Raw genomic sequence first — 26,411 nt, forward strand, 5'->3', positions numbered from 1 at the left:
TAGTTTCTTATCGGCTAGCTCTGTCTTAATCTAAGTATTTCCAGGTGGTCTTATCTTACCGGAGAGAGCGGCTGGCGTTCTTTTCTCTCCGTCCTCCATCTTGGACCTCCTCCCTACTCTTTTCTCTCTCCTCCTTGTCTCCTAGTCCTATCTTGCTTTCCTATTGGCTAATAGTGCTTTATTCATTAACAAATATAAAAAACATATTTACAGAATGACATCACCCATCATTCTACCCTCCCAACCTTGACCCAGATGTGTAAGTCTACAAGCCCAGAATAACTCAGAGGCAGACTGCAGAACTTAAGGCAGAAAGAAGGGTCTCTCTCTGATGAAGTCACCCCCCCTTCTATCCACATCCTTTAGGGACAGGTTAAGAAGCTGCAGCACTCCACACTACTTCACAGAGAAAGATGTTTACATCTTAGGTTCTTTTATTTATTTTTCTTAAACAAAAAGCAGGCATAAAAATACAATTACATTACTACAAAGATGCAACAAAATAAAAAATAAATCAAGAGGGTATTTTTTTTTTTTTAAATGTTCAGGTGATCCAAGATGACTCTTTAAATCATGCCGTTTATAACTTATTACAGTTCCAAACAAAAGTCACCACAGGGAAGGGAACAGGGTGAGGCCACAGGGCACAACACTCAGCACTGTCATACAGTGCCTGTCAAAGTGCTTTAAGTTGGCGTGGCATCTCCACAAGCCAGGGAGGGAACTGAAGCCACCTTCAGGCAGGCAAGGAGAGTCAGTTCAGTAGCAGTCAGAGGGCCTGAGAGCAAGCTCAGAAGCTTTGTTCTATGTGGGGTTCAGCCGCTCAGAGCATCCCTATGAGGTTGATTAGTGTCTGAGTTTCTCCACGGCACCCTGGGAATCCTAACAGACTGACAGCAGCAGCAAGAACCGAAGCTCAAGCACTTCTTACTACATCTACACATGATGACACAAAGCCTCTGTTGGGCCCATGGCCTCTCAAAGGCTGGCCAGAAACACCAGGCTTTCCTTGGGATTACTAGCTCACCATCCTTTAGCTAGCTGTGGCATTTGAAACTTTTCAACTGCACTTAAAAAAAAAAAAAAAAAAATCTTGCTTTTCTAAAAGCAACACTTAAAATTTAATTTTATATTAATTTTCACCAGTAATTTTTACTTCCCTTTTTTATTTCCACAAAACACTCCATTTCTTCGAGGTCCCAACTGGAGGTATTTGTGGCTTGGGACAAACTGAATAAAGGAAGTAACATTTGCTCTGAAAATCATAAGCCTGAAGATTTGGGGCTCAAGAAAGAGTGAAACGGCACAATGTAGTTAGTGTGCCACTGCTGTGGTGACTGCTGGGTTGGGGAGAGAAATGGCAGGTATGTGCACCTACACACACACAAATGACAACGGGAAAAGCAAATACTTCCCTAAGGTCACAGTTTGTTTTTTTACTCGAAATTCTGTTAGTTGGACAAATGACCTTATAAATCCCCACATTAAACCGTATGTGAAAAAGCTCCATGGAGAGATTTTTTTTTACCCCTCAGAATGTTTTATTCCCCTGAATCCTTCACATTAAGTGTCACATACAGTTGCTGAATCACACCATGATTCTCCAAATTCTAATACATATATACACGCACAGCATCCAAATTTAAACTTCTGCTTTTTTTTACTCAAATACTTCAATTATTCATGTGTAAACTTGACATTTTACCTTAATAAAGTTTATTAAAAATATATATATATATACTCTCCAATTTCAGAATAGGATAGAACCTCCCATAGTGTAACAAAATCTTTATATAAAATATTAATTCAGTCTCCTTTTAAACAACTCTAATGAATGGAAATAGTTTTTCTATATAAATTTTATATATTTTCATTTTTAAATCTGGAAGGAGGAAGGAAGGAAGGAAGGAAGGAAGGAAGGAAGGAAGGAAGGAAGGAAGGAAGCTGTGTTCTGAATTAGAGCTACAGAGCACAGCTGCTTCCAGGGAAATGGCATGCACATCTAGTCTTAACAGACGGAATGAAAGAGGCAACTGGGCCATCTGAATTCAGGTCACAGAATTGGGATTTAGTATATCAGTAGGCCAAAGGCCACTACTTCCACAATAGAATCTATAAAGAAGATCAGACTTTTTACACCATCTCTACAGTGACCCCAGAGGGAAGCAATGTCAAATGTCACTAGCTTCACAGAAACCCTAGGCAACTGAACTTGGCATATGCAGAGTCTGACGCTGTTACTGCTGCACTCTGCAGCACTACAGGATAAGTCCCAGCTGCTCTCTAACCTCAACAGCACTGAGCAACGAGAATCAAAGCAAGCACTTTTGAGGATGCCTTTTCCCAGATACCAAAGCTGATACACCGCCATACAGCTGTTTGTTTCAGGGATCACATTTAAATATTAAAATATATCTACAGTACTTGTTAAGTTTTTTTTTTTTTTATATTTGAATCTTGAATGAAAATGTGAAAAATTACCTTTACCATAAATAATAACACATCTAGGGTAACCAGCAAGTTCAAAGCAAAGGAACTATTTTGTAGTCACAGACTAGCTGAAGTCTGTAAAAAGGGATGAAAAAATAACAGATGTACATCACACACATTAGTTTCAATACAACCGTTGTTGTTTCTATGACCAAATACATTAAAAACTGCCACAGACCAAATAGGCTGACGCTGACAAACTACTGTGTGTAAAAGATGCACTGTTTTCCCCACAAAGTGAGCTGTATCCTAAGAGCTGGTAAACACGTGTTCTTTCTTTTCTTAAATACCAAAAAGGGTTGAGATGGGGGGAGAGGGGGAGAAAATTAAATTAAGGCATTCAAAATGGGTAAAGTTGCCTACAACAAGCATTAGGAAACTGGAATAATTAACTTCAAACATCTTGTTACAGTTACTGTTTACACAAACATGCATCTCCTATCAGGTAGGATATAAATTCCAACATTATGGCTTTATACAAGTGCATAGTTGCAACTGAAGTAATGATATCTGATTAATGTGTATAAAAAAATAAAACGGTAAGTTAAAAATACCTTCTTGCAGTATTACAGTACAATGTGTTTTTTTATGTGTGGTGGTGTGTGTATATATATGAGGCTCAACTCATATGTACATACATACATACATGAACATAACATCATGGTCACTTCTTAAAGATGCAGTCAGCATCACTGTAGTGGGGTCCACTCCCAAATCCTTTTGGCTAATGTACAGATGAAAACCCTCTGTTGAAGCCAAAGTGTGATCTTTCTGAACTCTTCTCAGTCCTTCTGTGCCAACAGCTCTAGGAAGCAAGTCTTGAAGAGTTGCATGACACTGTACTCACCAATCACTGTTGTTCAACTTGTTTCAAAGCAGCCCAGAAAAATCCATGATTTAAAATTATTTCAGGGGAAAGGAAATATGTGTAAGTGGGTGTGTCAGTCTCTCAGTAGAATACAGCTTTTTAGTTTTGAGACATGTTTCAGTCTTGAAGCTGGAAGAATGCAATCACCTGAGTAACTGCTTTCATAGAAGGCAGTTAGCTAGAAAGGAAGGAAAATAACGTCAGCTGACATAGTCAAGTAAGAGACTGTAAATTCCCTGAAAAGGCATTTTACTTTTTATCACTAAACTAGTATTTCTTCTGTATTTCTAACACTCAATTCATGCATTAACATACTCAATTGTGTTACTTTTCTTAATTAAGTACATGCAATGATTTTTTTTCTAAACACAACAATGGACTTTTAGGTCCCATAGTGGCCATAAACATTTAATGGGTTAATGGGTCTCAAACAGAGGGTCATGATCCCATTGGCAAGCCTCTATCTCAAAAATTATTTACATTACGATTCATAATAGTAGGAAGGTTATGAAGTAGCTATGAAAATAATTTATGGTTGGGAGACAGCGTAGCATGAAGGACTGTAAAGGGTCACAGTCTTAGGAAGGTGGAGAAACGCCTGTACTACAAGTTTCAGCACTCAACTACTAGCTGCCTTATGTAGCCAAAAAAAAAAAAAAAAAAAAAAAAAAACAGAATTCATAGTCAGGCTTTACATAGCTATAGGACCTCAAGCCACATTTTTCATATCTACAAAATAGGAATAAAAGGGCTAGTCTCTAGCCACTAAAAGTACAGCTCAGGGGTACAACATTTGTCTAGCAAGCCCAAGGCTCTGGGTTCTAGCCTCCCCTACCACAAAACAAAATAAAGATGCTAAAAGAGGAATAAACACATAATATGCATATGTAGGCAGTCACAAGTCTGTACATAGAGATCACAATATCACAGGATGTAAGTACATGACCTCACAACATGCTCCATTGAGACAGACTACTTGTTAGATAGTCTACTCTACATGAAGATTTAAAATCATGAAGCTTAATTTTCTTCCCTTTAGTTATTTAGCAAATCATTCTACACTCTCCTTTTCTATCCTCTGAGGCAGGGTCTCACTAGCCTGCACTGGCATAGACCTCACAAGCTTTGGCACAGCCTGTTGAGTGGGAACTGCAGCCTTACATGTTGCAGTGACAGGATCTCATGTAGCCTAGACTACCCTCAAATCCACTCTGAGGCTGAAAGATGACCTTGGCCTCTCCATTTCTCTGCCCCCATCTCCCAAGTGTGGGGATTACAAATGTGCCACAATACCTGGCTTGACATTTCTTAAACGCATACAACTGTTCATAGCATGTCTTGCAAACATTTCATTGCACCACAAAGACAAATCAGAAAGACAGTTCACTGAACTCAACAGATTTACAAAGTTTTAATTTTGCAAATTAGAAAGGAGAAGGAAGAAGAAGAAAAAGGCAAAAAACAAATCCATGCTATGTTCACAAACTGAAATGGAAAACACTGTTAAGTGTTAGCTCTCTGTATACAGCTTCTGATATAAATCAACAGCACCAGAGTTTTTTTTTTCCTTTTCTTATTTCTACATGCTTAATTTCTAAGATAAAATATTTAAACATCACTGAAAATTTATAGCAATGAAGAATCTGAACATAGCATTTCACCTTTACATTTATTTGCCACAGAAATTCTAGTTAGAAATATTTCTGAAAACTACTCTTTAAACATATCCTATTGAAAACATTTTATAAAGTCAAAACTAGTCCAAAAAAGGAGAAAAGTCCAAGTGCAAGCCACATGCACTACGGAAGCACTAAAAATCTCATTCATTTTTTGATTTACCCATTCATTTCTTCAGAAATCAAAAACATCGTCATCATCATCACCATCATCAACATCATCAAGTGACCAATCCCAGTCTTTAAATGCCAAATCAAGCAATCTGGAACAGGAGGTTGGCAAATTTATATGCTCTGTTCTTTATAGACTGTAGAACGTAGAAGAGAGTACTATGGCTGGAACATGCTGAGTACTGTAAGTTTCCTTTCTGTGGTGGCACACACCTTTAATCCCAGCAGGGGGGGATGAGGGATGGGGGCGTGAGAATGATGTTTCCCTTCAGGAGCACCATGGCAACGGCTCCAATAGAAGCACCCAGGAAATTTCTCCATTGGTATGTGCGAGTGTGATATGTCAACTGGGCACAATGCAGAAGGGCTCTCTGGAGGAACCCAAGACTAACTGGGTAAGAATATAATTTATTCTTCACACTCAGTCCTACTGTCCAGATAAAGATGTAGCTACCCTGACTTTCCGTTTGAGAAGTACAAAAGGAACTAAATTATCAGTTGACATTGCTTTTTGTTGTTGTTTAATAAATAACACCGTAAAAGATAAACTTTGAAAGGGAACAACAGGAAAAACACAGCTCTCTCAATTTTTGAAGGCCCCCATCTGCTGAGCAGTCAACGACAGCTATGTTCTAATACGGAAACTAGGACAAGAGAAAGCATGGAAAGAGGCACTGTCAATTTAACTTGGCTAAATGATTGAATACAACACTGGAGGATGAATCAGTTTTTTTAATTAAAAATTTTAGTACACTATTCTCTTCAGATTGTATAAACCTTTTGCTTTTTTAAAATTACACTTATTTACTTATTGTGTGCTCACATACCCACATGCCATGGAAGTTGCCTGAAGGTCACAGGGTATGAGGGATGGTGTCTTTAGCCACTAAGCTATCTCACAGCCCCTGATCTACTCTTTGCTATTAAATGATCTAAATTGTGACACTACAGTCACCTTTAGATGGGGAGGGAGCTCATGGACTTCTGGTCCCCAAGGTTACAGCCGTGACTACCATATCAGTAGCTATGAACCTTTGTGTGGAGGAAAGTCCTCTCAGACCTCACTCTAAGATCTGGATATCACTGGTAGAAGTAGGAAGGCCTCATTATTTGAATGTTTAAATAACCTGAATTTTTATTTTGTTTTCCAGACAAAGTCTTATGTAGCCTAGGTTGGCCTCAATGTTAGTATGCAGGCCTTGAACTCCTCCTGATCCCCCTGCCTCTGCCTCACAAGTCTTAGGATTACAAGTATGTAATCCTAGCTACCCATGCTTGCACAAGTGCTCTTACCCACTGGGTCATTTCCCTAGTTCCCCAGTGTTGCAAACTTATGTTTAAAACTATATATAGACATTTGGTTATTAGTGCAAATATATGACTTCCCTTAAAACATCTCCTTCATTCTTTTCCACTCAGTCATATAATTCAATTTTTTCTTCTCCACATATTTTCACTGTCACTTGGTTTTGATGTTGGTAAGTCATTGAGAAACTTATATCAAAACAATTAAGTCAAAATTCCTTGAGTCATTCTTTCTCTCAGAGATCACATTACCACCGTCTACTGGCTGTCCCTGCCCTGCCCTAGTCTCAGTACAACAGAACATTATATACACACAGAGTATGGCTTTAACTTAACTTTAATCAAACCCAGTAAGGTTGAGTCTGTCTGTCTGTCTCTCTAAAGACAGGGTCTCATTACGTAGCCCTTGAACGCAGAGATCTACCTGCCTGCCTATCTCCCAAGTGCTGGGATTAAAGACTTGCACCTCCTGACCAAGATAACACTAAAAGTACACTTCCAAATCCATCTTTATGCCATCAATTTCTGCTTTCATCATTGTCAAACAGTGGAGTTGACAGCTAAGAGTTCAGTCTTTGAAACTAGTTTATTTGGAACTGAATACCTGGTCCTTGGGCACATAATCTTCGTGCACTTAGGAGACAGAAACAAGCAGATCTCTGTCTGGATATGACCCCTAGGTCTATTTGTTGGAAATATCCCAAGTGGCAGTGTTGTCATTTCAGAGGTGAGTGGGTTCCTTGGCAATAGTTGTTATACAATCAATCTTTCCTGGGCAAGCCTGCTATGCACACTATGCCCTCTGCCAAGTCATGGTGTGCAGGAAACCTTTACTGGATGATACTGTCATGCTGTTAGAAGCATGACATACTTCAGAACCATCAATAAACTTACACTTTTTAGTTTTACCCAATCTGAGCATGAGCCACAGAAGACATGTGCATTGACAGTTGTACAATACTGATAACAGAAACTTAATTTTCAGACATTTTACAAGGGAACACACAAAATGGCCTTCAGTGTTTGTCTCTCAATTCTTTTAAGATTTTTTAAAAAGATTTAGTGTGTGTGTGTGTGTGTGTGTGTGTGCCCGCGCGCGCACAAGTGCAGTTGTGCAAGTCCAGAAGAGAGTGTTGGATACCCTGAATCTGTGGTAACATGCAGTTGTGAGCCACCTGAAGCCAGTCTAGGAACTAACTCATGCTCACCTAGGAGTAGTAATAGCTGATGAGCACCCTTTCTATCCTCCTTTAGAGATAGTGTCTGCCTATTAATTGTTGTGACCTACCTGCCGCCCTGTGTGCAGGTATTAATTATTCCTAAATCCAACCTGTTCAGTGTGAACCTTCTGAGAGCCTTTAGCTTAGTCACTATCATGTACTCACCACTATTTTACATTCATTTCACCACATTCCTTTTGTTTTGAGACAAGATCTCACTATGTAGCCCTGGCTGTCCTGGAACTCACTCTGTAGACCAGGCTGGCCTCAAACTCAGAGATCCATCTGCCTCTGCCTCCCAAGTGCTGGGATTAAAGGTGTGCATCACCATGCCCAGCTAATTTTATTTTGCACACTTAAAATATCCAACCATTTTTTGCACCGAAGCACCAATTCTACTTTTGCCACTCTAAATGATTTCCTTGAGATATTACTTCCAGAAAATTTCATATGAGAAATTTATGGTATCATTCATATACTGAAGGTCCTGTGTTAGGCAACAAAACATCTGAAATCAACTCCCTGACCTAGGTCAACACTTTGTCCATCAGCTAATCAAACCTTCACATTCAATGAAAAACAGTATTTATAAATGTCTAGCACCTAAATAAACCAAGAAATGGCTCTTCTGAATCCAAATGTTTAAGGAAGTGAAGTCAGTGAAGCCATATTAAATGGCTTCATCATTTCTCTATATTAAGATCACCCAACACTTCAGTTCCAAGCAATGCCCAGGTTAGTCAGCATGTGCACGTCAAGCTGAGCTGTACTGCTCTTTAAATCAGAAGCACCTTTGCATTTGTTTATGTAAATTACAACTGAAACAGCCTTCAGTTCTGCCTCTCAGATCACCTGACTAAAGCAAGTTTGCAACATGTGTGTGCAGATGACATGGGAACATCTGTATGTCATCTTAATGCCATCTTTCAAATCACTAATTAGTCCACGTGCTTATTAATGATGGAAATAGTATGATTATATACAAAAGTAATAAAATATCACTTTTAAGTTTTGGCTGAGTATGTATAATTTCTAAAATATATTTTTTAGCTACATCAGAGAATAAGACATATATACTCCAAGTTTAAAATATTTGGTTTCCAATGACTCATTAAAATATCAAGCAAAGGAAAATCATAATTATCCAAGTTTTGAGTCTGAACATAAAAAGCAATTTTTAAGAGAACAGCTTCAATGTTGTCACCCTGTTTTATTTATTACCTTGGCTTGTTTGGAGCAAGCTGTCGACTGGGCCGCCGAATGGACTGGTTCTGCTGTATTTTCATTGAGGCCCTTGGAGATGATCGGGCAAAAGGGTCTGGAGCTGGAGGCTTCTTCGGTATTTTTTTCACCAACCTGCTAACCCATTTCTGCTGTTCTTCTGTTGAGTTTGCTAATAACAATAGATTCTTTGCCGTTGATATATCATAATAAACTACAAAAAGGATTATTTGAAATGAGTTAATTAATGTGTTTAAACCGACCCAAGCCCAAGCAACAGCATAGCAAGCACTTCCTTGCTCACCTTTGCAGGGCGCTATTATCTCCTCCTTCTTGTCCATGTGGTCTTTATGACATTTAATGTGGCACCGGCGGCATTCCAGAGCAGGAGGGGGCTTAAACATGTGCCACAATGGCTTCATACAGGCCTCACAGTTAGTTGGGAAGTGATAAAGAGTAGGGATAAACTCATGTCCTTTGTGGCAAATATAATTAGATTTCTCTCCCACCGGCTCCGCTGGAAATTCTGGTTCCTTCTTACTTTCTCCTTCATTGGCATACAGAATCTATAAACACCAGGAGGACAGTAGTGACTGTTATATAAAGATTTATTTTATTTTATTAATATTTTGCCTACATGTATGTATGTGTACCACACATGCATGCCTGGTACTTTCAAGGGTCAGAAAAGGGCATCAAATCCCCTAGACCTAGGATACAGATGGTTGTGGGATATAGATGATGTGGGTGTTGGAAAACAAACCCAAGTCCTAGTTCTTAGCTTTTGAGTCATTTCTCCAGGCCTTTGAAGTTCAAACCTAATTAGGTTTACCTGATCAAGGGTTTATGTAAGCTAGAACTTGGCTCAACAGTTCTAGCGGCCTAAACCACATGAGGGGAAGACAGAGCTCATGTGAGAAAGAACTTATCTGTTTCAATGGAACCTCCTTGTTTTTGCTTTACTATCTTACTTTGCTATTGCAAACCTATCAAAATGGGCCAACAAAAGACAAATTTACACTTCAATGGGTGGGAGAGACATTTAGGACTAGAAGTTTAGCTCAGTGGAAGGTCAAAGCTCTGGGTTCAATCTCCAGTGTCGCTCCCAAACAATAAAAGCCCAATATGACAAGTAAGGTAATTGTTTACATTTCTCAATAATAGAAAAGTGGGTTAACTATGTGCACATTTTCATTTTAAAAGATATTTAGAGAGTTGAGGGATAAAAGGAAATGAGAAGATATGCAAATAGATGTCTGAATTAAAGAGCATAAGCACTCAGAAAAAAAAAGACAAAGTACTCTGGTTTTTATAGTCTGCTTTAATAATATTTTTAAAGGTGTGGTGTGCACGCACGCGCGTGCACGCGCACACACACACACACACACACACACACACACGAGCCCATAGAAGGGGCCAATGGATCTTATGGAGATGGAGTAACAGGTGGTTTGTGAGCTATCTGGTGTGAACCCTGGCGCTCTGGCAGAGCAGCAGTAAGAGCTCTTAACAACCAAGCCATCTGATCTCTCCAACCCTTAAGGTTTAAAGTTTTTAAAATGGAAGCCATAAAAGTAAAAGCTTGATTTCAAAGTGCTGCTACAGCTTTCAACTTGACAGTGACTTTAAAAGTTCCAGAGATGAGAGAGAATAAAAACAAAACAGGAACAAATTCATGCTCTAAAAAACAATCACCACCACCAATCTTGTGAAGGGGCCAACAAAGCCCAGAAGCATAACATAAACCACAAACACAACCACTAGGACCAGAGCTGTCTTCAACCAGAAGCAGCATACTGTAAGGAACCAACTATCTCAACTGGGGATGAGACAAAGGAAAGGTGGGAAGTAGTCCTAGGCCAATGAGAAAAGTAAAGCAAGTATGAACACCTCTAAGGGTGAAAAAACAGCAAGTTTACCTGGAATATCCTGGGAATTTCTTTAGCATCTGCTCTGTAAACATCTGTCTGGGTAACAGGTCGGACATGAAACAGCTTGCTATAGAAGATTTTTAAATAAAGGAATAAATAAAATATTACCCAAGGATTATATTACATTGGTCATCTTATACCAAGAGTTTAAAATCAGCTATTTTTACTGACTTATGTTGGAAGCTCATAGACTAGCTTGGTTTTTGCTGTTGTTCAAGACAGGATCAGTCTCGCTATGGCTATCCTGGAACTCAGTATTGTAGACCAGGTTGCCCTCAGAGAACCGCCTGCCTCTGCCTTTCAAGTACCAGGAATAAAAGCATGCTACTAACTGACTAGCTTATTTTATTGTTTCAATAATTTTTAAGGTAGAGAAATTTCCAAGCTGAACTTTCTTCAGAAAACAGTGTATGAAGGAGCTATGAAACACCGCCCACTTTCTTTCTGCAAAGAACTGCTATCTTAGCAGGGTGAGTCACACCATGGCTGCTGTGACAGAGCTCCTTTTACTCTCACAGACTTCAGCAGGAAACACTTACTCTATATCCAGAACCATGTAAGGGTTAGACTGCTCTTTATCTTGTTCACTGTCATAGAAGAGAATCTTCTTACTGCTTACAATCACATACTGTTAAGAACAGGAAAGGAAGAAATTGATCAAATCACTATGCGCTGTATTTCCTTTACAAGAAATTCTGTATTTGTGATAAAGTCATATGCCATGAAAGTAAATAAAAGGCAATAATTAAGCTTTAGGCACGATTTCCTTAAGGTAGCAACAGATTTCCTTACAGATTTTTATTTTATTTTTTATTTGAAGATATTTTAAATAATTAAATGAGGGGAAGAGACAAATGAAAACTAAAACAAGATCTATTTTAAGCTTTGGGATCTACACACAGAATGAAAATGCATCGCCCCTGATCAAAATGAACAGCTGTGGTAACACAGATATCAAGGGTCTTCCTAGCACAGCTACAGCAGTTTCCCAAAGAACACAAACACAGCAAAGGAACAGGCTTCTATTTAATGACCTTACAACCTGTTTAAGTAACGACCTAGAGAGTACAAGTCTTCCACACAGATAACAAGTTACATCAGTCCACACCAGAAAGCATACGCAAGTTTTATGTGTTCAGTCACATGTGCAGGCATATTCATTGCATTCCAGAAGGAAAATGATAACAGTTAAACTGGAAGCAAAACAAAAACAAACAAACAAAAAAACAAAAACAAACAAAAAAACCACACACACACATTCAAAAAGCACTTATTACCTTTTTAACCCATCCAAACTTCTTAGTGTTGTTTCGCACAGGCAATGACAACCATCCTTCTAATCTTGATTCTGTAAGTAAGCAAATATATTGAAAATAAAAACAATGATGCTCTCCCCAACAACAAAGAATTTAATAAAATTTTAATGTGGAAGTCACAAGCCAATCAAATCTGCCCTTTAGAATTTAGATCATATAGCACCCAGGTTACTATAATAATGCATAACCACTAGAAGCATATTATACTACACAATCCAAAACAAAACCAAGGTCACATCACATCAGAAATAAATGCTCCAAATCATAACATCAAACACTGCATTGGTTAAATCCATGCACTGGCAAAATTGAGGAGAAAAGCAGCACAAGAACCACTGAGCTCTTTACACTGCACTCTCTACATCAAACCATTCATTCCTCCTGTGGAGAATGCACTAACTAGAGGTGCAATGTGCACTGTTGAGTAGAAAGCACTCTAAATGAGTGTGTTCAGAAAACGCAATTTCAGAACAGCTATTCTAATTGTGTATAACACAGATCAAACCTGTTTAGCAAGCAACAATAATATAACCAAGATTTCTAAGCTCTAAAATATCAAAATCATTAAAATTATCTTAAGTCCTTGAACTCTGTTCTAACAAATTTGGTCAGGATGGCATCCAAGAGAATATCCTAATGCTACAAGTCGTTACAAATTGAACTATTATGTCCTCACAGTTCTATCCTTCATGCAATGAGGAAACGAGTCCAGAGAGACCAGTGAGAAACTCTGTGAGTCTAAAAGAATCTCTTGGGATTCTTTATCATTTCACCTGTGAGGCTTTTGGGAGTAAGAACCAGGCCAAATTGTTTCTTGTGCTCTTTTAAGGCTTAGCACACTATGAACACATATACTCAGTGAAAACCTGAACACATTCTCTGAAACAGGTCACGTGATTTTGTTCTTTTCTGTACTGTCCCTCTTGATATAGAAAACAGATGAAGCCATGCACTTTCAAGGATCTACAACATACTGTTTCATGTTTGGAAAGTTGACACAAATCAAACAATCTAGCAAATACAATCACAAGCTATTTGAAAAATTCCTTAAATTTGATTTACAGTTCATGCAACAGGTTTTTGTTTTTTCCTGCATCTACACAGCATATTGGAGAGAGTGGATGTTAGTTAATGTTTTTTAATTTTTCTTTTTTTTCAAAAAGACAAAATTAAGTAGCTGGGAAAACTCCAAAGATGGGAAGAGTTCCAGGATGTCACCTGCACCATTGGGCTCCGATGAAATGGGTAAGTAAGGCAAAGAATCTTCTTCAGAGTCAGAGTCAAGAAGCATGTGAGAGCTGGAGGGCTTAGTGGCAATACTGAGAGAAGTAGAGGAGCGCTGGTAGGTGAAGGACATGGACTCCAGAGTGTGTGACTGAGTGATACGGACTAAAGGCCCACAAGTGAGAAACAAGGCAGAGAGGAGAGAAGAAAACAATGAACGCCTAAAAGACAGAGAGCTGCATATAACATGAGTTACATACCTAAACATTAGAATTTCATTTACATGGCCGTTTTAATGAAACAAGTCCAAAATTTGTAAATCTCTACTATAGCAAGTAGATCTTCCCTTACAGAAACGACCAATCTTTTTCTCAAGAGCAAAGTCAGTCACGGAACTTAAAGCAGTCAGCTGACTTAAATTCGAGGGCTGACCAAAAATGTGTACCTGGAAATCCATCATCAGGCTCAACATCCCCTGGTGCACTTCCTATACTGGAACTGTCCATACCAATATGCAAGGCCTGCAGTTGGGACCGCAGCTGCTCAATGTCACTGTCTTTACTGTCCAGGGTCATCTGGAGTTCAATTCTAATCTGGCTCTCTTCTGCTATTTGCTGTAAGAAAATATATTAACAGATGAGATGTATACTATAACTGTGGGTCATAGTTCAGTAATAATTACTAATAGAAATATTCTGCAACCACACAGACAAGGAAATAATTCTGTTTTTAAGAATTGTTTTCATTGTAAGAGTATTCTTACAGCCTGCATTTCATTCAGTTCCTTCTGGTATTTGATCATCTGTTGTGTCAATTTTTCACGTTCAGACTTAAGCTCCATATGTAGTTTTCTGTTCTCTTTCTCTTTTCTTCGCACATCTGTGTCACTACCACGTTTGACAGGTTCTTTTCGATTCATGATCTCTGCCAATTTATTCACAGCCTTAAAAAAAAAGTAGACAATAAATAATTATGCAGATGTTTTCTCAGGAACTCATCAGTAATTCCTTTCCTATACACAGGGCTATAAAGAAACTTTTGAGCTCAGTCAGGAAGACCAGAGCTAAGATCCTTGGCACCCATGTACAAAGCCAGACATGGTGGTACATGCCTCTAACCTCAGTGCTGGGAAGGTAGAGACGGGAGGAACCCTCAAGTTCACTGGGTCAGCTAGTCTTGCCCATTCTGTGAGCTCTAGATTTGCTGAGACACTTTGTCTCAAAAAACAAGGTGGAGAGGGGCTGGAGAGATGGCTCAATGACTGAAACTGCTTCCAGTTTCCAGAGGGACTGACTTCAGTCCCCAGTACCCATGTCAGGCACTTTCAACCACTGCAGCTCCAGCTCCAGTAGACCCAACACTCTGTTCTGACTTCCCTGGACACAAGCTCACAAACAAATGAAGGCAGGTTGTTTCTGTTGCGGGGGGGGGGGGGGGGGGGGGGGGCAGTAGATTATAGGAAGACATTAGAAGCGGTATCTGGTCTCCACATGCATATACTCAATTCACACATATATACACATGCACATTCACACAAAAACACTTTTTACTTTATTTTTAAATAATAAACTTCTTTTACTATTATCCATCCTGTATTCTAAATAGTTTTCTATTCTCAATTTTTTGAGGATGATAGTTTAAAGTGTTTGAAAGGCTATGAATATAGCTTGGGTAGAATGCTTGCCTAGCATATGCCAGGTCCTAGACGTGTTTCCCAATAAATTACATGCTTGATCTGATGTCATTTTCTACTAATTCAACTTTTATTAGAAGAGAGATTTTAATAGGCAAATAGCCCTCCTCTTCTGTACTTTGTCCAAAAACAGAGAAAAGTACTAGCACATGTATGTTTTGCTACAAATACAACCGTGGGAGCTGGCAGAGGGGTTATCTATAATAATCAGACCCTCTGACTCTTTCCAGGCTATTAGCAAATAACAAGAAATTGGAAGAGAATGTGGGGCAGCTGAAGTTTCTTCTAACTCAACAAAAAGAATCCAGGAAATTGTCTACAATGGTGATAATGTGATGAGCAGAGCTTCTGCCCTGTAGAGTTAGAAGTAACAGGTGACAGGAATGAAAACGATGTTCAAACCCACACTTGCATTCTGGTGAGGTACGTACTTGAGTCTTGAGTGTCCTCTCAGTCAATAGCTGCTTCTCAAACTGAGCTTTAATAGCTGCTGCACTAATCTCTTCATCTTTCAACTTTGAGAGTTCTGAAAAGACAGACAGTAAAATTACACCAACAGCTACAGCTCCTGGGTATGTTCACAGTAAGCTCTCCTTCCTGCTAATACATACGCTCTTGAGTGTCTTTCAGCTTGTTGTTTAGTTCTTCTTTCTCGTTTGCAAGATTCGCAACATCACTGGTTAGTGTTCTGTTTGTTTCCTCGAGCTAAGAAAAAGAAAAATCCACGTATCACTTTACAAACTTTTAGTTGTCAAACTAATCCAAACAGAGACCCCCCTATAATACTTCTCACCTCTTTACTTCCCCTTGCATTAATTACCACACCAGACATACCTTGATAAAACTGTTGCTCCCTTAAAACTTACATATTCCAGAACACTAAAAATCTGCCTTTTTTTTTTTCACAAACTCTTAGTAGTTTTTTTCTTTTTAATGAGAAAACCACTTTAAAAAAATTAAAAAAAAAATTTGAAAAGGGGAAAACAAAGGCTTGTGTTCTGATCATGCAGAGTAAGTTTAAAAACTAGTGTTTCTTTCAGAATATTACTTTAAAATGAAAAATGAGTTTCTATTTAAGAAGCTGACATCCCTTTTCTATATTCCTTTCAGATTATATTCCTATCCTGCCTTTCATCATAATTTCTAGGTTCAATTTTCCAACCAAATACTGCAAATTTCCATTATAAACACATGAAATAATGTGATTTTTAAAATTATGACTCAGTACATTAAATTTGCCATGGTAGGGTACACCTTTAAACCTAGTAGTCAGTAGACAAATGCAGGAAGATATCTATGAATTCAAGGCCAGTCAGTCTGATAACAGAGTGAGGTCCAGGCAGCTAGGGGTAGTGAGAATTAAGATGTTAAGTGGGAATGGCAGATAATGCTCTAATCTCAGCACTTGGGAGGGTGAAACAGGAAGAAGACTGTGACTATGGGTCATCCTGAGATCAAAATAAAGAACAAAATGTGTTACCCTGGTGATATTTATAAAGACATAATTCATTTAGCTCCAACTTCTGTTTACTTCCACTTTCTAGTACAGTCTTGTTTGCTAAGACAGGGTTTCACATATTCTAGGCTGGCCTCCACCTTGCTGTGTAACCAATGGTGTTCTTCAACTTCTGGCCCTCTGGCTTTCACCTCCCAAATGTTGGGATTACAGCCATGCACTATACCACATCTGCTATTTTAAATTTTAATTTAATGTATATAAATAGGTATTTTGCCTGAGTGTCTGTCTCTGTAGCATGTATATGCAGTGCCCTCAGAAGCCAGAAAGGGCTGTTAGACACCCTGAAACTACAGTTGTTATAAGACAACTATGAGCTGCTGTGTGGATGATGGGAATCAAATTCTGGTCCTCTGGAAGAGTAGCCACTGAGTCCTGTTTACTGATAGAGATTTGCAGGCTTGCTGTTGTAAGCATTTATAACAGCTATAAGCACTGTGCTAGTTTCTTTAGCATAATTATCTTAGTGTGGACTGTCTTTGGGTGGTATCACACACTTAAAATTTAGCAGAAACTGTTATATACTGACTAAATTACAGATACTATACTGAATTTATTCTTCATTTATGGTAAAGGAAATGCTGTTTCCCAGACACTTAAAGTTTCAGCTTCTACTTGCAGCCATGTGAAAGGTATGCAATCGAATTCCAAAGCTATGGCATTCTTCTGGCCTTTTGCTGGAGAACAGTATCCACCTATGTATCTGAGCTGTCCCTTTGGACCAATTTTCTTCTAAATTGTTTCATTTACTTTACTGATTTATAGAAGCTATGTACGTATCCTAAATAGTAACCCTCTTTAATATATACAAGTATCTTTTCTATGATATTTAGGCTGTCTTCTGTCATATAGATGCTCTATAGCTTAAAATTTTTATTGTAATGTACCTAGTTAGTAAGGATCTAACTTTATTCCTTTCACATATAAATCCCATTATTCTAAAACGATTTATTCACTGAGTTCTTTTGCACTGGCTTTATTAATATCTGCACAAGCACCCAGGTCTTGTGTATGTACCTCCCTTTGGTGAACCATTTACTCCCCTTACTGTGACAGCACAAGACCAACTACTTTGTTTTAGTTTTTTCTGAAATGTTTCTTTAGTTAGCCTGTTAGAATGTGTTAACAAATACAATTTTTAAGTTATACCTCACACAGTGACCAGATGTTTCTGGGATTTTATAATACAACAATTTAATTATAAACCCAAAGTACCAAGAATTTTACTTACAGATGCAATTGTGGCATCCTTTTCAGTGAGTTCTTGTTTGTGTCTAGCCATCATCTCTTTTATCTCCAGTTCTTTCATGATCTTCTCTTTTTCCAAATCAGAGTATTGTTCCTCAGCAATGGAACGAGCCAGCTGCTCAGAATCTGCTTTGGTCAGGGTAATCTCCAGCTGGGCAGCCAAAGAGTCTCTGAGTTCAAGGATATATCATAACAATGTAGCATTCGGTGTGTGGGGGGTGGGTGGGGGGGGTATTGAAACCAGGGGCTTGTGTGGTCTAAGCACAGTCACCTAAGCTAAGTCCCAGATCCCTTGGAGCTAGTAGTCACTACTGATTCTTCACCAGACTATTTACTCGGTGGAAAGGAGGCTGAGAATGGGGCACACCGGCCATAAGGGACATGCCCTACCCTTACCGTTCATCTTGTAAGTCCTGCTTCTTCTGCTGCAGCTCTTTACAAAGCTTCGCCTTCTCTTCACTCTCTTCCTTGAGTTCTCTAACTTGGGTCTTATAGAGGGTCTAAGCACCAAAATAGAAACGTGTCCATTATCACCAAGAATATGACTTACATTCAAGACCTAGCAGGCAAAAGGCTCAATATATATATACACAAATCTTTTCTTAATGTTGAGTAATTTGGGGACCCTGAGAAATCAATAGTTTTGTGGGTTTTGCCATTTTCTAGTCACCAATTAATAAGCACATATTTGGCCAGCAGCCAGAGTACACTGTAGATTGCATATCCTTCATCTAGTTCCTAGCATACTCAACCCCTAAAAAAAAGACAAACCCCTGCTGTTTTGTTTTGTTTGTTTTAAGTTGACTGATCATTGGAACTATCCATGAAAACACTTCATATTGCTGGATGGTGGTAGCACACAGCTTTAATTCTGGCACTCAAAAGGCAGAAAGAGGCAGGTGCATCTCTGAGTTTGAGGCCACCCTGGTTACAGAATGAGTTCCAGAACAACCAGTGCTACAATGAGAAAACCTATCTTGAAAAACCAGCAAGCAGAGAGAGGGAGGGAGAATACATTGTATTTTTAAAGTGGTTTCAAAAAACCCACTAATATCAAAATAACCATTTATTATTTTCATTACAAAAGTACAATTTCCAAAAGGTGATGCTTTTAACAAGCTTCACGGTTGGTAATAGTTTATGCTTAGGATTAAGTTCTACCAACAACAGCTGATTTGTTGTTTTGAAACAGTGTTTCCCCTTCTGTTGTCCAGACTGGCCTCAATGTTGAGGGTTCAAGTGATCTTCCCACCTCATCCTGTCCTGTAGTTGCCAATTATAAGCACACACCACCCAAGCCAGTCTGGTAAGGAATTCCTGTTAAAAAAAATTATATTCTTTTGCCCAGCACTTTTTTTTTTTCTTCTTTTGTGGTGCTGGGTATTAAACTCAGGACCTCCTCCATTCATTATAGTCAAGTATTTTGAGCTACATCCCCAATCCCTGTCTGCTTTTTATGAGTCTTGTAAAAGTCCACCCAAATCTCTGTCTGGTGTGATCATAAACTATTACAAACCCAGCACTCAGGAGGTAGAAAGTTTGCAAACTGGAGGCCAGCCTAGGACACACAGCAAGATTGTTTAAAAGCCTAAAACTTAAGCAAGCAAGAGCAAACTAACGAAAGCAGCACATCTTGCCCTCTTCTCACTTCCTAGGGTACCAGGCATACACATGCACATAGACATGCCTACACCCAAACTACAAATACACATAAAGTGAAATAAATAACTATCTGTTTCAATTAGAAGGCAACCATTTCTGGTTCTGCAGGAAGAACCTTACAGAGAAATACTGCTCGGCTTCAAGCTGGTCTTGTAGCTCCTTCATCTGCCCGTCTGCATCCTGCCGCTCTCTGTGAACATAGAGGGTCCAAGTTTTTAGTAAAGTATACACATTTAAACCCAGCTACTCTGCAAAGAACCCTTGCAATCAAGTCATGTTCATACTAGCACTAACTTCACCACTGCCTTCCAAACTCTTGTCCATGTAGGCCTGTGACAAAGCAACTAACTGAAAGGCTGAGGCAGGAGGGATAGTGAGTTTGAAGTCAGCCTAGAGAATTTCATGAGACCATGTAATTAAGAAAACAAAACAAAAATCCAAACAACTTGAAGTCAGGTGTGGTGACTTGTATGTGTAATCTTAGCACCCTGGAGCCTGAGGAAAGGCTGGGAGGTTGTGACCAGTCAGGGATATATAGTGAGACTATAAAAAGTTACAACAAAACATTTTTAACAACAACAACAAACACACACACAAAGCAGAGAGAAAGAGAGAGAACTAATTTCTTCAGCACTGTACACAGGCTTTTCCTAAGGTTGTATGTCACATCATAATGTCATTAATCCAACATCTAATTCAGTGTGTGTCTGTATTTTCAGCTTTACTTTAATTTCATATTGCCCATATAAATGGGCTCTGGAATCCCAATCTATTATTTTACACTCCCAAGTGTCAAGATTATAGGAATTATCACCACACCTGACTTTCATTTTAAATAAATACTACTTTATATACAAAACACACAAAACTTCTCAGAAACTGTTAAACTGTCTGTACCAGTTAACTTACTTTCGAAGTTCAGCATTTTGCTTTTCCAAGTTCATTTTCATTTCCATGAGATGATTGTTTTCTTGCTTTATCTGCTTTTCTGACATTTTTAGGGTGTTAACTTGCTGGGTCTGCATCTTCAGGTCATTTTGCATAAGGCAACGTTTCTGAGTTTCCTGCTCTATTTTTAATGTCAAATTTCTAACCTAAAAAAGTAAATTGTATACTTGGTATTTATGTAAATTATTCTGATTTTTTCAAGAATGATGCTTTTCTTATTCATGTCACATTAAAATATAGATAACATTTCTAATACTGTTAAATAAAAAATAATCTTTAAGGTATAAGTAACTTTTAAATTATTCAATTATACTGATTTACTCTATCAACAAAATCCACTAACCCCAACAGATTCTATACAATATTTCAAGAAAAGGAAATTAAGTAATGCAGTCACCATTAAACATCCTCAATAAAAATTATTTCTTATTGGCTCATTCTTTTTACTTGGTATAAGGCACACTCACATCCTCATTTAGCACATCTTTCTGCTTCAGCAACTCGTTTAGTTTCTGCTGGGACTGTTTGAGGTCACAGTCCAATATGGAGCATCTTTTCTCTGCCTCCAGGAGCAGGTTCTCCACTCTCTGCTTTAAAGACCTTTCTTCCAACAGCTTCTTCTCCATCTCTGTTACAATGAGAGTAGACACAACTATGAGTCTCAAATGTAAGCATTTTAATTAAGACTATACTGTCCTGTATTGTTATTTGTTTCTAACTGAACATTTTTATACTTCACATATACCTGAAATATGAATTTTAGACTAGAAAATTGGGAGTTTCATTTGTGCAGTATAAAATGTATCATACTGTGTGTGATACTACATCTAGTCTAATGGAAAAAAGATGATCCTGTCTTTGTGGCTCTATAAGACATTGGCATCTTTCAATAAAAGTGTGACTATTTTTGCCTGGAAGCATTCCAGGTAGATTCCATGACTTCTCTTTTCATATTAATACATTATTACACAGGTGCTGGAAATTATGTTTGGGGAGATAGACTCAGGAGCCAAACTTTCTGAGCTTAACTGGGCTCTGCTGTTTACTAATTGTTTGAGTAGGTAAATAACTTCTTTGGACACAATTTCTCTCCATCTAGGAGGGTAATGGTATTTAACCTCTAGCATATGGCAACAAAGTTTTGAGGTTAATACATATATGGGACTTAAAATATTGCCAGGTATATGGCAGGCACTAGCAAGTGCTCATTAATACTTAGTTCTTTTTTGACGTTTTAAAGAATCAATATGTCGTAGGAGAAAGTGGAGTAAATCTATAAATAATCAGCTTAGTAGGATTGAAGTGACCTTTGTTTTAAGTTACACTTTCCTTCATTTTTCTAAATGATTTGCAATAAACATAATATATTGATTGGGAAAACAAACCTTTAAAACCATTTTTTTTTTTTTTTTTTGCAATTAAGGTGATCAACGAAGTATACCCCTAACCAAGGAAGCTCAATTTTAAAATTAAGTTTTAGTTAATCTTTTCTGTTCATATCCAAGTAGGATTCCTCTGTCCTCTCACACCTAATGTTTAACATCCAACTATCATTTACAAAGTTTCATTAGATGAGGATGAAATCCATTAATTTTTAGGTTTTTTTTTTTTAAGTGTTCACATGTGTATAGAAGCTTAGAGCTGATGTTGGGTATTTTCCTTATTTGCTCTCCACTCTATATACTATGACAGGGTTTCTGAGGGGAGAGGGTAAATGTGGAACCCACTAATTCTGGCTTGCCCCAGGGACTCCTGCTCTCTGTCCTGAGTGCTGGGATTACAGGTTGCTACCATGCCTGCCTAGATTTTACAAGGGCTCATTCATGCCCTTTACTTGCCAAGTACTTTATCCACCAAGCCAACTCCTTGGTTGAAAATTGAAAATATTTAATGAAGGGTCTTTAAAAGTGTGTACAGATAAATGAAACATTATTTAATGCTACCAAGTAGATGATATTTCTAATCATTTTATATGTATAGTAACACATGATTTTTACAACATAACAATACCATCATTATCCCTTTACGAAGAAATGGGCAAGGTCATACTAGAAATAATTACTTGTTCAATCCATGTTCTTAATCTGCGGAGGTAATAACATGTAGTAGAAAGAGCAAGAATTTTAGATCTAGGCTTGAATGACATCTATAATATTTTAGTGCTGTGTGCCTATATGTAAAATATAAGGAAGTCATTACTTATCTACATGTATTAGTGTTCCAAGTAACCACTAAAATAATTAAAAGTTATACTGAATTGTTTCATTTTTGTCAGTTTGGAAAATAATAAAAAATAAATGCATTCATGGCACATGGCTTTAATCCCAGCACTTAGGAGACAGGGGCAGATGAATCTCTATGAGTTTGAGGCCAGTCTGGTCTACAGAGTGAGTTCCAGGATAGCCAGAGCTACACAGAGAGCCACCACCACTCAGCTGTACAAAATGATATTGAGATGCAAAGCTGAAAGAATGAATGAAGGTCCCACAGACGGTAGGACTGGGAAAGCCTGTAGCTGGAGGGATGGATGAAAGTCTCACAGGTGGTAGAACTTGGGTAAGGCTGTATGAGTTTTTCAGCTGACAAAACAGATCTATATTCCAATTGTGGTAGTGGTTACAAAAATCTACACCCTATGTCAAAACTCATAGAACTGGGTAAACACAAAAGGTCAATGTCACCACATACTAATTTAAAAAATAAAGACAATTAAAAGTAAGCAAAAAAAATGCATTTGTTTACACTATATATATATATATACACATATATATATTCAATTAAAAAACACATATTATTGATGTAGAGAATAGAAAGAAGCACAAGAAGACTTACTAAGGTGGTAGACAGTCTACATCTTGCTTGGTAGTAGCTATGAGTATAAAACCAACATCAAAACTATTTATACTTTATTGCATATAAATTATACCTCAAAAACAACTTAATTATCTTCTAGGCCATAGACAAGGAAATATATACTACATTAAATTTTTTTAAGGATTTATTTATTATATATACAATGTTCTGCCTGCAAGTATGCTTGCACACCAGAAGAGGGCACCAGATCTTATTACAGATGGCTGTTAGCCACTATGTGGTTGCTCAAAGTTGAACTTGGGACCTCTGGAAGAGCAGCCAGTGCTCTTAACCTCTGAGCCATCTCTCCAGCCCATAGTCCATTAACTTAATCTCTTCAGATAAGAGCTTTCTAAACAAAGGCTCTGTTTTGTTGAGACAGGGTCTCAATGTGTGGCCCCAGCTGAGACCTGCTTGCTTCTGCCTCCTGAATGCTGGGATTAAAGAAATGCACTACTGTTCATGACTTCTCTCATTTCTTTCTTTTTTCTTTTTTTAATGACTTATTTATTTTTATTTTATGTGCAAATTGATATGATTTTGATTGCATGTATGTCTGTGTGAGGCTGTCAGATCTTGGAGTTATGGACATCTGTGAGCTGCCATGTGGGTGCTGGGAATTGAACTCAGGTCCTCTGGAAGAGTAGTCAGTGCCCTTAACCACTGAGCCATCTCTCCAGCCCTGACTTCTTTCATTTCTTATCACCCTGAATTAGTGCTTTAAGCTAAGTATAATAAGGAAATCTAAATGTTAATTATATTTAAAGAATGAAAGACTACTTCTAAGCTGTTTGTAATATTCCGCCTCAGTAAGAAGTGAAATATCTGATCCAGAGTTTTAAGACTTGGATAAAAATATTTTAAAGTACTGAATATTTCTGGAATTTGAAATCTACTTTAATGATAAATAGTTAAAAAAAAACAAATTTAAGCCAAGATAACTCTAATGCAAAGGTTGGTCTGTGATACGGTTTTAATAAAATCTGACTGGCATCTTTAACATGTCAAGAGTCCAAAATACTCAGTGAGCTAACTAGCTCAGTGGTTCTCAATCTGTGGACCATAACCCTTTAGGATAAAATAACCCTTTCGCAGAGGTCACCTAAGACATTGGAAAACACAGATATTTGCACTATGATTCATCCATCATAGTAGCAAAATTAGTTATGAAGTAGCAACAAAAATAATTTTATAGTTGGAGGTTACCATAACATGAGGAACTAAAGGGTTGAAGGTTGAGAACCACTGCTCTAGCTAGACCAGCAATTTATTATGTAAGTTTTGGTCTTACATAACTACTTTTGTAACACAGCCAAGGAACTGTCAAACTACAGTAAATACTATGTCAAAGGACCTCTCTCCCAAATATCAGTACAGAATACCACATTATACACCTTATGCACATCGATAGCACTGAAACATCACTTTCTTCCAGACCTAAAAATATGGTAGAATGATTTTGTATGTGGGCTTTAAAGTTTTTTTTAAAAAAAGTATATGAAGTTTCCTTGATAATTTTCTTCCTTTCGGTTCCCAATACTCAGCAATATAAATAAATATTATCTTTTGTAAAAGCAAAGATTGACTCTAGAATCAACTCTCGGAAAATGTCCTGGGAACACACCTCACAATGCATACCTTTCATGGCTTCTGACTTAGCTTCTTCGATGGATTCATAGATCTTGTTTTTGTCTGCCAGACGTGCTTTTGTGGTCTTGTGCTCCGCTTCTTCTTGCTCTAAACTCTGCTGTATCACCTTCAGTTGGTATGTCATATCTATTTCCATGTTGCTCTTCTCCTACATAACATTGTCGATGGTGGTTATTAACAAAATTCCAAGAACTCTTAAAATTGCTTTTAAGTAGTCTCAGTAAGAATGTTCGGTATCTTCCCTCTTTTCTACACCAGAGTTTCTTGTAATATACATACCCACCAGCCTCTGCCACCTATCCACTCTGGTCAAAGGCCTGAACTGAGCCTATTTCATTTCAGTGAAGTGAGCAGAGTGCTACTCTCACTGGACAATACTTCTCAGGCTCTCTCATTCTGAATCTCTATCTGCAGTCCTGACATCCCCCGCACTGACAATGTTGACAATGTATCTATCCCCTGGCTCTCCCTAACTAGTTCTCACCTCCCTGCCACTCTGAAGATTCCCCAGCTGCCTCTCAGAGGCTAGTTTTACTCTTTTTTCAATTATCATTTTATTTTAAATGTGTTTGTGTGTTGCTTCTGTATATGTATGTATACCATGAGTATGCCTGATACCCATGTGTCAGAATAGGATGACAGATCCCCGGGAACTGGAGTTACAGATGGTTATGAGCCACCTTATGAGGGCTAGACCAAATCTGGGTCCTCTGCAAGAAGAACAGGTACTCTCAAATGCTGAAGCATCTCTCCAGCTGCAGGCCTTTAGTATTCTTTAGACACAAGGTCCCTCTTCCTCAAGCATGATTTTTCAAACTTTAAATATTATCTAGTAACCATGTGTGATGGTTATACCTTTAATCACAGCACTTGGGAGACAAGAGCATGCAGACCTCTGGAAGTTTGAAGCCAGCCTAGTCTACAAACAAACAAAAAGCAAGCAAGCAATGTTTGCTTGATGGCGGTGATGGCCCACACCTTTAATCCCTGCATTCAGTAGAGAGAAGCAGGGGGATCTCTGTGAGTTCGAGGTCAGTCTGGTCTACAGAGTGAATTCCAGGGCAGCCAGGGCTTCACAGAAAAACTCTGTCTCAGAAAAACAAAGACAACCAACCAAACAAAAAGTATGGTTTGCAATCTAATTATATGAAACAACAACAAACCTCAAGATGTTCTACCAACCAAATAGTTGGTGTTTTTCTATGATGCTGGGGATTGAACTTGGGGTCTCAGACATGCCAACCAAGTACTTGACCAATGCCCAACCAGACATGTTCTAAGTTTGAAAGTCTTGGATAACAAGTCAACCTATTTTCTATACACCGTATATGACCAACAAAACCTGAAATGTTCTTTACCTTACCCCTAAAGGATTAGTTTGATGACTCAGACACCATACTCTAGAAATACTAACTGAAC

The 26,411-nt window shown here is 38.2% G+C and overlaps 1 protein-coding gene across 1 annotated transcript in view; it reads right to left on the reverse strand.

The window, feature by feature from the left end:
- Positions 1-416: 416 nt before the first annotated feature.
- Positions 417-26,411, reverse strand: part of Rock2 (Rho associated coiled-coil containing protein kinase 2) — a 94,856-nt gene continuing 68,861 nt past the window's right edge. The window contains exons 18-34 of the mRNA XM_051181622.1: positions 24,981-25,140; positions 20,957-21,117; positions 20,451-20,635; positions 19,662-19,731; positions 18,276-18,379; positions 17,863-18,049; positions 15,727-15,820; positions 15,547-15,641; positions 14,186-14,365; positions 13,868-14,036; positions 13,417-13,587; positions 12,160-12,230; positions 11,422-11,510; positions 10,871-10,949; positions 9,256-9,517; positions 8,952-9,165; positions 417-3,536 (exon numbers count right to left, since the gene is read on the reverse strand). Coding sequence (XP_051037579.1) covers positions 3,533-3,536; positions 8,952-9,165; positions 9,256-9,517; positions 10,871-10,949; positions 11,422-11,510; positions 12,160-12,230; positions 13,417-13,587; positions 13,868-14,036; positions 14,186-14,365; positions 15,547-15,641; positions 15,727-15,820; positions 17,863-18,049; positions 18,276-18,379; positions 19,662-19,731; positions 20,451-20,635; positions 20,957-21,117; positions 24,981-25,140 — 2,295 coding nt within the window. The 3' untranslated portion in view covers positions 417-3,532. The remainder of the gene's footprint in view (positions 3,537-8,951; positions 9,166-9,255; positions 9,518-10,870; positions 10,950-11,421; positions 11,511-12,159; positions 12,231-13,416; positions 13,588-13,867; positions 14,037-14,185; positions 14,366-15,546; positions 15,642-15,726; positions 15,821-17,862; positions 18,050-18,275; positions 18,380-19,661; positions 19,732-20,450; positions 20,636-20,956; positions 21,118-24,980; positions 25,141-26,411) is intronic.

The sequence above is a fragment of the Phodopus roborovskii genome, unplaced genomic scaffold (assembly GCF_943737965.1).
Source record: "Phodopus roborovskii unplaced genomic scaffold, PHOROB, whole genome shotgun sequence".
NCBI classification, from domain to species: domain Eukaryota; kingdom Metazoa; phylum Chordata; class Mammalia; order Rodentia; family Cricetidae; genus Phodopus; species Phodopus roborovskii.